The following is an 18,460-nucleotide window of genomic DNA, read 5'->3' on the forward strand; positions in this document are numbered from 1 at the left end:
GTGTGTGTATGTTGAATTTTAATGACAAACCATTTGATTGTAATTGAGTTTTAGGAGAATTTGTCGTGTGTATGTGGATATCTGCACCAGGTATCACAGAACTGCAACAAGACAACAGATGAAGCAGCTTTTTTGAGTAGTCAGTCTTGAATACATACCAAGAGCATGTTCTATATAATTAACTTTTTTGTTGTTGCAATTTCTACATTCATACATAGCAATCTACAGAATAACTTCACAAAACTTTTAATCACAGCAGAAACCCATGTTTCAGACTAAATCCCAGCCTCAGTATTGTGACACATCAAGCAGAACATTTCATGATGAATATTTATGGCTTATTGATATGAGATGGATAATTAACCCCAAAAATAAAATTAAAATTAAGTGCAATACATTTATAAAAGTTCATCAGTGCAATACATTTGTGAAAAGAAAGTAGCTCTTTGTGTGCACACAGGGCGGCAGTTTGGTTCACTCCTTCCACATGTACTTCTCACAGAAGGCCTGGTTCTGCGGATGCAAATAGATATAGGATGTGAAACAAATTGAATTATTCACAAAATCAAATTTCAGACAGTGTTTCAAGTAGTCAGCATGGGGGGGGGAGGGACTCAAGTCTGTCCTTTCAAGAAAAGAAAATAGATTTTCCGTGCATTTTCAACCAATTTCAAATTTTTCAACCTATCTGAAAGATGAAATGTATGTAAATTTTAACTGTCTCTTTTGGCTGGACCTCATTCCCATCATCCGTGCTGCAGAGAGAGCATCTGGACTCTCAATGCAGACCCCCCGGTAGTATAAATGCAGTATTACTTACTAATTCACCATCACGGAACAGAACATTGAAAACAATCCTGAATTAATTGGTTAAGATCTCTACGAAAAGAAGCTAGATACAGTACTTACACCACATTTCTGAGCAGTTTGAATGTCTTTGCACCAGTAGCTTGGCCCCCAAGTACAGCGACTCTTTCCCAGCGGCTCCAACTTCTTGGAGGCCACGCACAGATCAGCTCTCTGCAGGACAGACGGGACAAGAGATCTTGAAAAAATGAACCAGACCAAAGAATAGTTCAAGTGGTTACACTTTATGATTGGTGTTGCGTTTTCTAAGGCTCATCATACTATTTTAAATTATATTAGTAACTCAACGTAATGTTTATACAGTTTTTTTGTGTACTGACACCATTTACTGCGGACAAATCCTCATGTGGATCTGTAATACTGCGTGAAGACTTGCAAATATAAACATGTCGTCTTTGTCCCTCCGGTAAGACAGGTCATTGTAAAAGAGCTCATTCTTACCTCACAAGCATGCGGAACGTCCATCTGGTTTCCCAAAACCTTTTGCAGTCGGGAGCCATAGAGTTTAGTGAAAGCCTCACACTGAAAAGAGCACAAGAGTTACTTCCATGCCAAGTGACAAAGAATCACTTCACTGCCATATATTCTATAGTTGTACTGATTTGTGAAGGTGTTACTGAGGCATATTTAGTGTTTGTGGGAGCTGAGGTTCAGACCTTGGGGATGGCATTGGGGTGGTGGACACACACAGACTCGAGGAAAGAGGAAGTCTGAGTTTCGGTAGAGTTGAGACCTAGGTGAAGTCGGCTCAGCACAGCCAGCGCGCGGCATGACTCACAAGCCGAGGGGAGGAACAACTCTAGAAAATCAGTGGAGCGTTAAATTTGGTGGTGAAAGTGTGAGTTTCTGGTCTAACTGATAAGCAAACAATAGCCTAATGTTTTTAATTATAAACATGTGACTAACCTGCAACAGGCTGCTCCTTGAACAAACAGACGTGCAAAAGAGTACATATTGTGTGAGGTGCAGCTGACGATAAGAGGAATTCGATTATCTGAACGCCATATTTGTCGACAAAATCATCACATCGGTCCTTATAGCTTTCTGGTACGAGATTACAGACTTCTCCCATGATCTTCCTCAAAGCATCCTGCAGGACAACAAAGAAGATATGTATGTGATGTGATGTATAGTACGGGATATGTGCCTGATGTTATACAAAAAGTGATGGGGGGGAAAAAGTTACCTCAGTCATATTCTTGGGCAACAGTGTTTCAAGTTTCTTGATAATAAACAAACACAGGGTGCAGGCTGGGTTGAACTGCCCCTAAAGAGATGATAGCTGATAAGATAGCCGTATATAAGATGGAAATAAAAAGCACAAGTTTCATTTCAACTTTCACGTAACAGTCACTTCTGCTTTCTCACACTAACATGGGTCCCGGTGGCTGTGCTGAGTGCAGAACTGGATACATCTTTATTGGTGGCTTGGTGGGGAAGTTTCAGCAGTTCATCCTTGCGGGCAACACAAAGTCCAAAAGCCATACAGGTGTCTCCTGGTTTCTACATCAACAACATTATCTTGCATTAAAAGGTGATCATTGATGTCCATAGTGTTAATTATTTCCCCTTATGTACTGTATCTTTTAAAGAAGCCTAACTAGGTGCGTAAACTCACCAGGTGACCTGGTGTCTGCTGCAGGACTTTTGGCAAATGCATCTTCACCTGGGAATCACACTCTGATGCCTGCTCTCGTGGGAGGCTTTGGCACAGAGCATGCAAGGTTTCATATACGGTCTCCTGCAAAAGCCCAGCAGTCAGTGCATTGTCTACGTTGTGACAATAATACTGGGTACTCTGCATAGTACAAAAGCGAGAATGTGAAGCTTTGAAAATCACATTTCAACGCCCGGACATTAGGACATTGGACTTTCTCTAATTGAATCTGATCACAATGCGCAAGTACCTCATTATGAATGTCCATTTTAAGGTTTAGCTTTTAAAGACATTGCTGGGATCCCAGCTGCTGGGTGTGTCTGCCAGGTTCCTATTGTACCAAACCCTTTACATGTGGTCAGTAAAGTGAAACATCCTCACCTTGGTATCTCTGCTGGAAATCATGTTGGCAGACAGCTGGATGACCTGACTGCACTCTGAACACATATCCAATGTCTAATAAAGAGAAGCCACAGTGAGATTATTTATTAGACCTGAAAACAATCATGTCAGCCAGATTCGTTTCAGATTCAGTTTGTTACTAAAGCCCAGTGACTGTATATGGCAATCACATCACATTTAATTAATAAACGCATTGACTATTTTAAACACACACATACGTGCAAAATAGACTTTAGGATTATTCAAATGCAGATTTACCAGATATTTCTGTTTGATGACTGACAACGGGGCGATGAACCTGGAGTCTCCTTTTAAATAGAAAGAGAAAAGACAGTGGTGGGGAGAGAAATAGAGACAAAGGACGCTTGGAAAAAGATACTATATATATATATATATATATATATATATATATATATATACACTCACCGGCCACTTTATTAGGTACACCTGTCCAACTGCTCGTTAACACTTAATTTCTAAGCAGCCAATCACATGGCGGCAACTCAGTGCATTTAGGCATGTAGACATGGTCAAGAGAATCTCCTGCAGTTCAAACCGAGCATCAGTATGGGGAAGAAAGGTGATTTGAGTGACTTTGAACGTGGCATGGTTGTTGGTGCCAGAAGGGGGTCTGAGTATTTCAGAAACTGCTAATCTACTGGGATTTTCACGCAAACCATCTCTAGGGTTTACAGAGAATGGTCCGAAAAAAAAAAATCCAGTGAGCGGCAGTTCTGTGGGCGGAAATGCCTTGTTGATGCCAGAGGTCAGAGGAGAATGGCCAGACTGGTTCGAGCTGATAGAAGGGCAACAGTGACTCAAATAACCATCCGTTACAAACCAAGTGGGCAGAAGAGCATCTCTGAACGCACAGTACGTCGAACTTTGAGGCAGATGGGCTACAGCAGCAGAAGACACATTGGGTGCCACTCCTTTCAGCTAAGAACAGGAAACTGAGACTACAATTTGCACAAGCTCATCGAAATTGGACAATAGAAGATTGGAAAAAACGTTGCCTGGTCTGATGAGTCTCGATTTCTGCTGCGACAGTCGGATGGTAGGGTCAGAATTTGGCGTCTACAACATGAAAGCATGGATCCATCCTGCCTTGTATCAACGGTTCAGGCTGGTGGTGGTGGTGTCATGGTGTGGGGAATTATTTTCTTGGCACTCTTTGGGCCCCTTGGTACCAATTGAGCATCGTTGCAACGCCACAGCCTACCTGAGTATGTTTGCTGACCATGTCCATCCCTTTATGACCATAATGTACCCAACTTCTGATGGCTACTTTCCAGCAGGATAATACGCCATGTCATAAAGCTGGAATCATCACAGACTGGTTTCTTGAACATGACAAAGAGTTCGCTGTACTCAAATGGCCTCCACAGTCACCAGATCTCAATCCAATAGAGCATCTTTGGGATGTGGTGGAACGGGAGATTCGCATCATGGATGTGCAGTCTACAAATCTGCGGCAACTGTGTGATGCCATCATGTCAATATGGACCAAACTCCCTGAGGAATGCTTCCAGCACCTTGTTGAATCTATGCCACGAAGAATTGAGGCAGTTCTGAAGGCAAAAGGGGGTCCAACCCGTTACTAGCATGGGGTACCTAATAAAGTGGCCGGTGAGTGTATATATATATATATATAGCGTCTAACATGTTTGATTCGTGGTGATAAATCCCACGATGATAACTGATTTTTGACAATGGACAGTGACGCGGACATTAAAGTCGTTGCCAGTTATCTACCGGGCCCCAGAGACACCGCGAGGACCACCAGGATAAAGCCAGATGTTGACATGATGTGAAGAAGCACAAAACGATATGAAGCGCAGATGATTTTTTTTTGCCTATAATAACATCCGTGTTGCGGCTGTTCTTCTTCGTGGGTTTTAACGGCAGTTTGGAAAAATACGTTCAGGGGCATACCGCCCATTGCTTCGGCCGGGTTTATCCTGTTGATAACATAAAAATTTAGAAAAATTTGGCCCCCTTTCCGATGTGGGGGGTCTCGTTTCAAATTCTCCATCGAGATCCGCACGTATTTTTGAAAGAAGAAAAGGAACTGTTTTTGTGGGCGTGTAAACAACTAAGTGCACTTTTCTTGGAGCTGCCTCATACTTGAAAAGTTTTGCCAATAAATTTTTAACCTTTCGTTAGTTTTTTATTACTATAGAAAGATGTGCGGTTTGGTTTTTAGAGAAGCCTGCAGTTCAGAACAAAAACAGTATTATCTTATTATAAAGCTTTTACAACGGATGTACTTAATCAGTCATATTTGTATTCAAATTTTGTATTCAGTACAAACAATGGAATGTTGCTGTTAGTTTGGAGCCTGGAGTAGAAATACAATGAATCTCGTTTCATTTCTATGGTCTGGACTTGGACCTTGTTATGGGATTCTTTTTGCGTCTTTGATTCCAAGCAAAACGTCTCAAGTATCAAAGAAAAAAAACACTAACGCAGGCAAAAAAAATGGTCACTTCAAATGTGAAACGTAAAACCCCGGGAAAGTGTAAGTGTCCAGATCGGGGAGGGGGGGTAGTCCTTGATATATTGGAGAACAAGTCTCTCACATTTTGGTGAGGGCCACAAGACGACAGTCATTTTATGAGCACAACTGTAAGTTTAAAACCTTTCCTATCTTAACTTCAATAGTAGAAACTTTTAATTTTGCAATGTTAGGGTAATTTGAACATCTACATAATACCTGTTTATTTCCTGTTGAAATGATATACAGTATACAGTATGAATAACTAACTTAAAATTGCGCACTCAACTGTTAAGGTAACTTATATATCAGGACAAATAACTTGCACATGTAAATAATCATATACACAATGTCTGGATTCAAAGCTTTTTTATTTAACATGTTTAACAAATAAATGCTTTAAACAAACAACTGAGAACGGCTCAGACCCATAGGTGACCCATGAATGACCCAATTAGGCCAAAGAGTTGGATTTTTCTAACATTTACATGTTGCAGCAAATGCTATATATATATATATTCTTTATTTTGTGTCAACAATTCACACAAGAAAGAGTTCTCTTCCCTTGGGACAGTCCTGTGTAATCTCATAATGATTGTTTGATAATTTATACTCTTTATTAAGAAGGTTAGATTTCAATGCACCAAATGTTCCAGACGTGCACAAGCAGTCCGTGTGGATGCAAGGCCGGTCTGCTCCTCGGTGATACAGGCAGTCGTGCTTCAGAAGAACCGTTTCATTGAGGCAGAACTTGCAGAACTTGCATTTCATTCTTTCATTAGGTTTTTTGGCTGGACAACAAACTTTCTTTCAAAGTTCATGAAAAGTTTGTAATAAAGCTGAAACTAAGGCTGGGGTTTTATCTGAGAAATAAAACTTGTTTTAACATGTCAGCCTGAAAAACACTTGTGCATGCTACCTTTTTAAGTGTTTTGGACTATGGTAATGTTGTTTACATGCATGCTGCCTCTACTGCTCTCCACCTTTTAGATTCTGGGTACCATAGTGCTCTGCGCTTTTTAACTAACTCTTATTCCCGTACTCATCATTGTACGCTGTGTGAACTGGTAGGCTGGCCGTCACTAAGTCTACGTAGACAATTTCATTTCTATATTTTTCTGTACAAGGCCATGTTGGGTAAACTGCCGGCATATTTATGTAATCTCCTCAAGCAGAATACCAGCCGTTTTCATCTCCCTTCCACCAGGTGGCTCTCTTACCCAGTTCCAAGGGGTTTTACTGAGCTGGGGAAAAAAGCCTTCTCTTACTTTGCTCTATGGTCTTGGAATAACTTGCAAAACTTAAATCATCTAGTCCCATTAAATGATTTTAAAGCCATGTTAAAATACCATGTAATTAAAAAATGTAACTGCCAAATGTGACCTGTTCTTTTCCTCTATGTGGGATTTGGACTATGCTGTATTTCTATTTAAATTGTAACTGGTGTGATGTCATGGCCAGGTCTTCCTCGGAATAGAGATTTCAATCTCAAGGGACTTCCTGGTTAAATAAAGGTTAAATAAAAATATAATAAATCAATTATTCTAAAAGACAAAGTTGACAATATATTGGAACTAAGCAAAGCAGGCAGAAGAGAAACAATTAAATGTTTTTTTGTTTTTTGTTTTTTAAATATGAGGCTTAAAGGTCCAGTATGTACTGTATTTACTGTAATAAATCAAAAATGACCCCAATGCGTCATCAGATATTAGGGACCCATGCTAAGTTGAAATATGGTACTATCTTTTCTGAAAAAATTGAATTGGTAAAAAAAAAGTCCCTTTTGAATTTTATTTGATTAAAACTTTGAAAAATTAATTTTTACTGTACTATGATCAAAGGTCATTTGTATTTCTGAAATTTACTTAAGTTTAGTGTAAATCTTTAGTTTCATGAAAGGTTTTTAAATATTCAGTTTTATCCCAGATCCTTTAAAATCTTTAAATAAAGAAGAGACTGACGCTGGACAACACCGTTTTTTTTGCTATATTCCACTGCAAAAAAAATTTTCCCTTTATTTTGGAAAAAAAAAAAAGAGGGAAAACACTGAAATATGGCTACGGAAGAGGACACACTCCCCCTTAAAAGGGTCGGGTTCACCCCTTAAAGACAAATTAAAAGATTTGAAAAACTTTGGCAACCTTTGGAATTTTATTTTACGGACCCATGTCCGTGAGCCCGGGGTGGTTATTTTGGGTGGGTTTAGGACTCTCTTTTTTATTTTTTATTGTTTAATTTTTTTTTTTTCATTTCCTTAAGTTTTTTTGTAATAAAAAGATACGTAGAAAAATATTGTAACTTGTTTTTTTAAAATATTTTCAAAATAAAAAACCAGAAGCTTTAAAATAAATTTTTTCAAGTCAAAAAAAAAACTGTTTGTGATTTTATGGCCAAAGGTGTTAACCGTTCGTCATCCCCTGTCTTACCGCACAGAGCGCATGGGTTTTTTTCCCCCATGGCTATCAGTCTTTATACCCCCCTCTTTTTAGTTTGGGCCTTTTTTCCCTTTTCTTTTTTTTTTTTTTCCGTTGGCAAAAAAACGGGGCATTAGGTTACCAACTGGAAGGAGCGTGCATTATCTTGGCAACAGGGCAATGATTTCCAAACCTGTTTTTTTTTTTTCCAGTAAAAATTCTATTTTATAAAAAAGAGGCAAAAAAAAGGTCCGCAATTGTTTAACCCGTCGCCCTCAACCCATTGTGGGGGCCCCAAAAAAAACAAGAAGAAAAGAACTAAAAATTCTGAAAATTTTACAGGTGCCTACTACTTGGATCGAATGCAAAACTTAAAAAAAAATAATAAAAATGTTGGGTTTTAACCCTTTTTGGGTAACATTTTTTGAAACCATTGAAAACCTTTCGTTTGCCGAAACACTTGATTGCTGTGTAAAACCACCAGACTCCTTTATAAACGTACTTTCAGCGTTATAGAGCCAACATATTTTTACAGTAATGGTAAAGTGGGGTTTTTTCCCCTAACACTATAGTTTTTATTTGGGAAAATGTAGAAAAGCAAAAAAGTCTTTTCATAGTTTTATTTGGGGTTTTTTGACTCTGGGGGGGTTTTTAATACAAAGCGTTTTTTTTACAAGGGTTTGGGGTTTTGGTCCATGTTCATATGTTAGGTGACTTTTTGCAGATAACATTCTTGTCCTTCCTTCCTCTTTCCCCCTCCCCCCCAGTCTTCTTCTAGAAAAAAATGTTGGTGTTGAGCCTGAAATAGTTACGTCAGTCCTTTTTCATTTTTTCCTCATGATATCATGAGCTGCCCCTAACACCCTTTTTCCCTTGTTTCTTGGGGAATTCCCTTTTAAAAAACAGAATTTCTTTTCATTTTTTTTTTATTGGGAGTTGTATAAAAAGCTAAAATTACGTCCCTGAAATCCATAGTTAATGGCTGCGACCGGCCCGATTCCTAATTTTGACCTAATTTGTAGGAAAATGAAACTGGGGAGAGAAGCAAATTTTGTTTGGGGAAGAAAATCGTGAACCCTACTCCAGCTAGATGTTTTTTTTTTTTTGTTTCATCGGGTTTTTGGGATGATCGAAAAAAAAAAGAAAGGGTGGCTCCATATTATTGTCTGCGCCGCACAAATTTTTTACATTTTGACAAACAATGATGTATAAAAGGGGAAAAATGTAGGAGAGAGAGCAAAATTTTTTTGAAAAAACTTTTAGAAAAGTCTGCAGCCCCCCCCCCCCCCCCCACTCTGTCTTTCCCCTCTACTCTCCACTACCCAATACCACCCAATGCAAAAGTCAAAAGTCATTGGGGGTTTGTCCATCATGAATATTTTAGCTGACCAAAACATCTCTTTTTTTCTTTTCATTTCTTCCCCTTTATTTCTCCTCCTTTTGTGCTTCCTTTTTTCACCTCCCCCGTTTGCTAAAGTGATTGGAAATGGTTTAGTAAAAGGGCCTCGCAACCCCAGGGGCTATCTGAACCGGGGCCAACAAATACGGCCCGGAAGATCACAACATAGTTCCCTGTTCGACCCGTTTTTTCACGGGGAATTGAAGCAGGTTGTTCTATCTATCTATCTACTACGTCTGTCTATCTATCTATCTATTATCTATTCTCTATCTCATCTATCTATCTATCTATCATTCTATCTATTTTATTTTATTTTATCAGACTGTGGGATTCGACGGGGCCCCGGGCAGAGCCCGCCCACAAAAATTGGCAAACTGGCGGCCATATGGGGGGTTGGGCACGTGGGCAAAACCTGCTCGCCCCTAAACCCGGGGGCTGAGTGACGGTCGACGAGAGCTGGTGCCCTTTGGGGGGTTTATTCAATTTAATTCAAATTTTTTTTATAGTAAAAACAAGAGTTTTCTCAAGACCTTTACAGATAAACCCCACCCGAATTTATAAAGGACCCAAAGTTTTATAGTTTTCCCCAGAGCAAACAACAGCGCGCGTGGCGGGAAAAATTCCTTTTTGGCAAAACCTGGGCAGACCCAGGGCCCTTTTGGTAGGGGGTTCTGACCCGGTTGGGGTTGAAGAAAAGTGGCAATAAAAAAAATAGAAAAATTGTAGTTTGTGGTTTTTCTTTGTATGTTCAGGCATAGCAAAGCTGTGCGGCTTAAAGGCACAGAGGGGTACAGGACGTAGCATGACGTACATTACGTTGCAGGGGTAGCAGGGGTAGCAGGGGACCGCAGTGTAGCAGTGACATGGCATCACGAACGTGTAGCGGGACCATGGCGATAGCTGCAACCTTGATTTCGGAGCCTCTCTGATCCGAGGGAACATACTGGGGAAAAAGACATAAGGACTACGGGGAATGACTCCCCAGAGCTGGGGTGTAACAAGCATTTTGGGACATGGATGCACATAAATGAAAAGTGGAAAGATAGAGGAGAAGAGGAGCTCAGTGTATCAAAAATAAGCCCCCAGCTGTTCAAAAAATATTACAACAAAACCAAGAGAGACGAGGGTAAAGAGAGCTCCAGCCCGGTCGGGCCAGAACTCCCCCCAACCGGATCGGGCTGTATGCCAAGTCTCCCTTTAGTTCTATTATATTCTTGATAATATGATAGATAAATCTAAAAACTATGTGACTAATACTACTCCCTAACAATATTGATTCTATGCCCGAACTAGTGTATCAAAATAAGTCCCCAGCTGTCAAAACTATTTTTACAACAAAACCAAGAGAGACAAGGTAAAAGAGAGCTCCAGCCCGGTCGGGCCAGAACCCCCCCCAAACCCGGATCGGGCTGTATGCCAAGTCTCCCTTTAGTTATATTATATGATAGAAATGTGAAAACTATGTGACTAACTACTACTCCTAAACAAATTCGATTCTATGCCCTAACTATAAGCTTTATCAAAAAGGAAAGTCTTAAGCCTACTCTTAAATGTGGAGACGGTGTCTGCCCCCGGACCCAAACTGGAAACCTGGTTCCACAGTAGAGGAGCCTGATAGTGAACGCTCTGGCTCCGTTTACTTTTAGAGACTCTAGGAACCACCAGTAACCCTGCTTCTGGGAGCGAGTTTTTCCTAGGGTTGTAAGGTACTATAAGCTCTTTAAGATAGATGGAGCCCGACCTGAAGAGCTTTTTAGGTGAGAAGAAGATTTTAAATTCATTCTAAATTTTACAGGAAGCCAATGCCGAGAAGCTAAAACAGGAGAAACGTGATCTCTTTTTCCCGGTTCCGTCAGAACACGTGCCGCAGCAGTCTGGAAACAGAATGCGGTATTGTATTGTTCTTTTTTTTTTTTTTTTTTTTTTACAGTTTTTGCCCTACAATTGTCTTTTTTTTCTGTGTGTGTACAAAAGGTCACATAAACTAAACAAGTCCCTGGGACACAAAGGACAATACAAGGGTTAACATGACTCAGCATATCTGACCTAAATCTAAACACAGGAGACAGTCTGGTGCCACTTTGCTTCTTCCCCTCTGCTGGTGTTACAACCAGGTTATGAATCCCAATTTCAACTGCCAAGGAGCAAAAGAACGTACAGGGAGAGATAGTTTACGGTTAACAAAAGTCACGCAAAAGATTTCAAGCTTCCCTTTTCATTCAAGCATGTGACGATCAACATAAAAAGAGGCAAAAACAGAAGATCATTATTAGAATGTAATTTTCCTATCACATCAGTCAATAAGTCTTTGTAATACAGCTGGTGAACATGAAGCTTGGAGGATTTCCAGTGTTGTTCCGCCCTCCAACATGTACGCCAGAAACAGCAAATTACGTCATTTAGCCATGGGGATGAGCTGATGGAGGAAACATGTCGCATTTTACTTGGCGCCACGTTATCCAAAACTGATGAGCAATGTGTCGAATGAGTGGAACAGACAATTAATATTAATATGAGAAGACAGCACTGCACTTTGGTAAAAAGCTGCAGAAAACTTCTCAGCTGAGAAGCGATTTAAAATCCAAGAAAATCTTACATGTTTAAATCTAAATTAAAAGACAGGTTGAACAAAACGCAGTCATGGTCAGTGATTTGCAGCTCCTCAAAACAAACAGAGTCAAGATTTAGACCAAGAGTAAAAAACAAGGTCCATAGTATGTATAATTAAATAATTATTTAAATATAACTTTTTATCTATCCACACAACATTCAATATACGTTAAAGCGAGGTCATGCCCCTTTAGGTGACAGGAAGTGTGTAATCTCGTTAATACCATTGGTGCTGCCTGAAATAATTATAATACATCTAGGCTTGAAATGTGCTATCTTTAGTATAGAGGATCTTTCCGAGTGTACAGAGCTCACAGCTCAGACAAAAGCAATGTAAACAACAACTGCCATGGAAAATGAGGGTTATAATGGCAGCGTCTCTAACTTTGGTTTCCCTGTTCCCACGAATACAGAAATACAATTTTCCAAATTCTCTACAATGGCTGTAGGTTTTAAAACTCTCCGGTTGTGTCTTTTGTGTGTGGACAAAACTCCACACCACCATAGACTGAATAAAACACCGCACAGAAAAAGTTACGATTACGGAAATACCCGTGTACATGTGGACATGCCTCCACAGGGGGCCTCTATTATTTTGCTGTGTGTAAAATAGCGTGTAACGTTAGGCCGATATGGGTGTGGGGAGAAGTTGAGCCCTGCGTCAGTCAAACACAACGTTCATTAACAGAATCAGAATCAGAATCAGAAATACTTTATTGATCCCCGAAGGGAAACTCTGTGTTACAGTTGCTCAGATATTAGAAATATAAGAAATATAAATAAAGAAATAAAATCATTATTTATTAAAAAATTAATTATTTAAAAAAAAACGACTTGCTTGTTTCCTGAATCAGACAGGAAGATGCAGGTGGAATTATGTCCATGTGTTGGACCATCATAATATAGCACAGTCCATTCTTCTTACCTGCTATTAAGACATTAAACAGTAATGTTACTATGCACGTTAGTGCTTCTTAAAACATCATTCCATACTACTGACTGAATTGAATCCAGTTAATAGCTTGAATCTTGGTATAGGGTGTTTAGTTTTAAACAACTAAAAGCCGAACCCAAGCTAGCAATGTATGCTACTGTAATCCTTCAGGCACAACTCCTGAAAATAATATCCATCTCGCCAGTGTATCTGTCTCTGCAGTCACCTCAACCATGGAATACAGCAACTGGAAATAATATCAAGACTTTTTTTTTTCTTCCTGTGAAGAATGTTTCGCGGTGTTGGTGAATTCTTAAAAAAACAAAACGCCATTAAATGTTGCGTTCAAATGCGTTGTAACTCGCGTTACTGAGATTGTAACGAGTAGGCCTATAATATTGCCGAAATTTAATTAGTAAGGCGTTATATTACTGCGTTGCAGCAAAAAGCAATACATTACTGTAACTGCGTTCCTTTTGTAACGCATTACGCCCAACACTGATCATCACCATATTGAACAATCTGCCTCTCTGTTTGTGAAGGTATAGATGACACTCTACTTGGAAGAGCCTCTCCAGTGCAGGTTGGTTCATGTTACAATAAGGACATCTGTTTGCTTCTGTAATAGTTTTTGCAGTATCATTAAGATAGTTATTTGAACTGACAAGAATTGAATTGTCTAGTCTGTGGTAATTAACCTTTAGGACCGTCAGCTCAAACCTGACTGAAAGAGACAATGCAAGACTGGAGGGCAAGGACATATTCCAATAATAGTTCTGCATGATGTTTGCTTTGGAGGAGATTGTGAAATAAGGCTTCATCTTGCTAATTGATACGGCTTTTTATTTCCTTATGCCAAAAAACAAATACAACAAGAAATACTTTTGTGATTTGTTATCGTTAGAAACCACTAGGGTGTTGCAATAATACAAAATATTGAATATGTTTTGCCTGAGAAAACACATTCCAATAATTATTTATGAAAAATAAATCTTTGAGTTAATTTTGGAGATCAATTCACAAGACAGTGTAGCATTTTTACAGATGATAAGATAAGATAATTTGTTTATTAGTCCCCAATGGGGAAATTACTGTACTGCACTCTGTGTACACACTTTTTGTTAGTACTCACACACAGGCCTGAAATACACACACATGCTCAGGACCTATACATGCACTATACATGGAGAGATGTCAGAGTGAGTGGGCTGCCAGCTGAACCAGCGCCCTGAGCGGTCGGGGGGGTACGGTGCCTTGCTCAAGGGCACCTGGCAGTGCCCAGGAGGTGAACTGGCATCTCTCCAGCCACCAATCCACGCTCCCAACTTTTTGGGTCCATACGGGGATTTGAACCAGTGACCCTCCGGTTCCCAACCCAACTCCCTATGGACTGAGCTACTGCCACCAGATGCATGAGTAATGAAAACGCAGACACTCCCAACACCTCACCGAAACCTCACTGTTTATCGCATTAAAAACAAAAACTGGTCACGGTACTTCTTATTCATTTCTACTAACTTAACCAACTTTGTCACCTTACTTCCTGCTTTCCTCCTGTGGAGGAAATGAATGGAATGCTTTTAGTGAGTGCCACCACTTATATATAAGCGTGAATATGAGTCATAACTGCTATTTAAACAAATGCTTATGGGAGTGTTTTACCGGGGAGGACAGTCTCCCGGAACTTTTGAGCAGACAAGTATATGAGGAAACACGACACAAATAATTCCTATGTCTGCAGTGTAGAACAAATAAACACGCACTGAAGACAAAAGGCCATTGTTAATGTTGTGATGCAAAAAAAAAAAAATCCTAAACAGGTTTTTAATTATGTAGTCACAATAAGAAATGCTTTTAGCGTTTCTCTCTTCCTACTTTGTGTTCCATCACTATCAGATTCAAGAAGTTCTCCTGTTTTGTTGTTGTTGACGTGGTTTGGCCTTTTGTTAACAGCTTCGTAATCCTTCTTCTCACCTACAAAGCTCTTCCTGGTCAGGCACCATCTTATCTTAAAGAGCTCATAGTACCTTACTACACCCCTAGAGCACTGCGCTCCCAGAATGCAGGGTTACTTTTGGTTCCTAGAGTCTCTAAAAGTAGAACGGGAGCCAGAGTGTTCAGCTATCAGGGTCCTCTCCTGTGGAACCAGGTTCCAGTTTGGGTTCAGGAGGCAGACACCGTCTCCACATTTAAGAGTAGGCTTAAGACTTTCCTCTTTGATAAAGCTCATAGTTAGGGCTGGCTCAGGAAAGTCCTGAACCATCCGTTAGTTACGCCACTATAGGCCTAGACTTCCCATGATGCACTGAGCACCTCTAAATTTGAATTGAATTGAATAATGTTAGGGAGTGAGGAGTCGCTGCGTCCGCCTAACCCGGCCCACCTGCTTCTCGTCATAGTTGTCAGATTTATCTATCATATAATCAATAATATAATAAAACTAGAGGGAGGCAGGGATGTACAGCCTGATCCGGTTGGGGAGAGTTCTAGCCCGACCAGGCTCCTCTCTTTACCCTGTCTCTCCTAGTTATGCTGTAATAGTTTTAGACTGCTGGGGGACTTCCTTTGACACACTGAGCTCCTCTTTCCTCTATCTTCCTATCTTTCCATTTTGTGTGCATCCATGTCCCAGAAATGCTTGTTACTAACCTAGCTCTGGGGAGTCATTCCCCAGAGTCCTTATGTTCTTTTTCCCCAGCATGTTCCCTCGGATCAGGGACGCTCCAAAATCATGGTAGCAGCTGTCGCCATGGTCCCGCTACACGTTCTGCGATGCCATGTTACGTCCTGCTACGCTCTGCCGTGCCCAGCTACGTCCTGCTGTGCCTTGTAACGCCGCACAGTGCCCTGCTATGCCACGAACTACTACAAAGAACTACTACAAACTACTATTTTTTGGGACTGTTTTTGCCACTCTTCATTCTAATCCCAACCGGTCGTCAGACACCACCTACCAAGAGCCCGGGTCTGACCGAGGTTTCTTCCCAAAGGGGAGTTTTTCCTCGCCACTGTTGCTTGCTCTGGAGGAAACTACTAGAACTGTTGGGTCCTTGTAAATTCTGGAGTGTGGTCTAGACCTACTCTATCTGTAAAGTGTCTTGAGATAACTCTTGTTATGAATTGATACTATAAATAAAATTGAATTGAAATTGAATTGAATTCGTGACAATTTGCCAGTATTACGCTATCCTTAATCTCATCTAAATGTATTTAACCCTTGTATGGTTTTCGGGTCAAACTGACCCATTTCAAATTTTTACAAGAAGAAAAATGGTACAAGTTACATTTTTTTCTACCTGAAAATCAATGTCCTTACCTTAATTTCTGTGATAAACATGTATTTCTGACTCAATTCAGAAAATTATTCTGGATATTACACTTTTTTTCCATAGTGGATTTTTAACATGAATTATAACCCTTATGACAAAAACGAATCACACTTCCATTTTTAATTGTGTCTAGTAGAGCATTCCCTAAACACATATGTTATCTAAGTTGTTTGAAATTGAGTTAAAGACAATTTTTGTTAATAGATTATGAAGTAAAACTTTATTTCAGCATTGTTTTTAAAACCCCAAATAAGTCACGGGTAAATTTGACCCAAGGGATACGAGAGGGTCCCGAAAGTGAAGCCAATACAAGGGTTAACTAGCAGGCTTTATACTTCCAGTACTGCACTGAAAAAATGCATCTTTTATATCTTCCATAATCATGCATCATTTGTCTACTAATCCATTTCTTCAAACACTGTTCAAGGATGGATTCCAGTAAATTCATCACCTTGTTCTGTCAGATCAATCATCAGACTGAACTAGATGCACACCAGGCAGCCGTGGTGAGCTACCATGTGGCTTTTCCAGTTTGACATTTTAGATTTCATCATGCTTACTATAATTCACTCCCTCCTGTCTAGTCCATTTACCTGAAGAGACACCCAGTAAATTCCCAACTGTTACAGGACTTCCTTAAGATAAGATAGGTACTTTTAAGGGAAATTAAATTAACTTTTGTGTTATTTTAAATGGACGTTTGTCTGATACAGGATATATGTGTACTCTGAAGAGACCCTTTTGTTACCAGCAGCGTGTTGTGAAGCATGCAGTGATATGTAGCACAGTGGTTGAAAAATATGATACAATTATTTTAGTTAATTAATTTTATTGGCAAGCCTAGAGCTTCTTCTTGTCTGTGATTTGCATGTCATTAATATTAAGAATGCCTTACACTTAATACTCAAGAAGAATTGAATCTAGTAATTAGGAAATTTAGAAAATAGATAAAAGTAATACAAAATAATATACTAGTGGAGTTGTGTTGGGATTACACACCCTATTATGATACATCCTTCAACTATGGGTTATTTTATTTAGGTCATTTTTAGAATATGACTGTATTTTGAAAGATGAGAAGTATTAGTTACTTATTGATAACTTCTTTTTATAAGCCTGTTGTTGAATGATCTGGGAACAATTTGAAAAATGTGTATGAACTTAATATGTTTATTCTTTTGGAAAACCCACATACTGCTTTGTTTGGACCTGTGCCCAAACAAAGATATCAACAAGTGAGTAGGCGATAAAGATTATTTTATGATTACTCCTTCCTGCATCTTTCCACACACACACACATATATATAAAACACACCACACACACACACACACACACACACACACACACACACACACACACACACACACACACATACACACACAGCATTATTGAAGTTCAAAGTGCTTTACGTGAAAAGCCAATTTAAAAAGAGTAAAATAAAGTTATAAGTAATTTAAAGTTTACAGTGCAGTGAAAGATAAATAAATAGATTTTAATGACAGGCAGTGACAAAAAATACTTACATAAATATTCTCTTAAAATGTCCCTCAAGGCACAAATAAACAGCTCATAGGCCCAGCAAACACAGATCAGCCACATCAGGAGGATTCAACATGGAGGTGGAAATATAAACAGGAAAACAATAGGAGACTAATGCACGTGATGTTTGAGGTAAAGTGCTGAATTAAATACAATAATTCACAAAGCTATGTTAGAATTTACTCACAAAAAATGCAATTATAAAATAAATTGTGGGAGGCTTTTGTGTTATTTTGGCTTCAGTTTAGGAACTTGTTTTTGTCTCCTTGATTGACTGGTGTTTCAGAAATGCCCAAAAGCTTTCAGGATCACAGATTACGTTTTAGTTTAAGAAATAAAGAGACTTTTCAGGCTGATCTGTATCCAGCTGACCATTATGTTATTTTACACATCTTTTGTTATAGATAAGATAATGGATGCAGAACATGCAACTATTATCTGCAACATATAACAAACATGTAAGACAGGTTGTTTGTTTCCTGCTAAACCACATGCCCATCAATCAGATCAATTAGGTAGGGAGTTTCCTCCTCATTCCAAAAACTATATAAACCGACAACTATATGTTCTATAATTCACTGACTCCTCACTGCAGCTGAAGGTTCATTGTGGGACTTCTAAGACATCACAGGTATTAATCCTCTTGTCTAACTTTTTAACTTTGTGGTCAATTGTGGTTCACATTCAGGAAACCGTGTCCTCTGGTATACTGATTACTGTGAATATAACAGGACTATGTTTGTCTTTTTCAGAGATGAAGTGGGTTTTGTGCCTGCTATCTGCAGGTCTTTTCCTGTGTTTGCAAAACCAT

General features: G+C 39.4%; 1 protein-coding gene and 1 long non-coding RNA gene across 2 annotated transcripts; one reads left to right on the forward strand and one right to left on the reverse strand.

Moving 5' to 3' along the window:
• Positions 1 to 5: 5 nt before the first annotated feature.
• Positions 6 to 4,843, reverse strand: sftpbb (surfactant protein Bb). The gene is made up of 11 exons (XM_032514944.1): positions 4,682 to 4,843; positions 3,185 to 3,234; positions 2,906 to 2,980; positions 2,486 to 2,608; positions 2,242 to 2,370; positions 2,054 to 2,134; positions 1,774 to 1,957; positions 1,524 to 1,666; positions 1,309 to 1,389; positions 910 to 1,020; positions 6 to 513 (listed from the first exon to the last, which is right to left on the reverse strand). Exons 1-11 carry the CDS (start codon positions 4,731 to 4,733, stop codon positions 475 to 477), a joined length of 1,068 nt encoding a protein of 355 aa, XP_032370835.1. The 5' UTR covers positions 4,734 to 4,843; the 3' UTR covers positions 6 to 474.
• Positions 4,844 to 18,174: 13,331 nt separating this feature from the next.
• On the forward strand, positions 18,175 to 18,451 carry LOC116689678 (uncharacterized). The gene is made up of 2 exons (XR_004332069.1): positions 18,175 to 18,280; positions 18,402 to 18,451. It is a non-coding gene; the product is annotated as an uncharacterized LOC116689678 (long non-coding RNA).
• The last annotated feature ends 9 nt before the right edge of the window (positions 18,452 to 18,460 follow it).

The sequence above is a fragment of the Etheostoma spectabile genome, chromosome 5 (assembly GCF_008692095.1).
Source record: "Etheostoma spectabile isolate EspeVRDwgs_2016 chromosome 5, UIUC_Espe_1.0, whole genome shotgun sequence".
Taxonomy (NCBI): domain Eukaryota; kingdom Metazoa; phylum Chordata; class Actinopteri; order Perciformes; family Percidae; genus Etheostoma; species Etheostoma spectabile.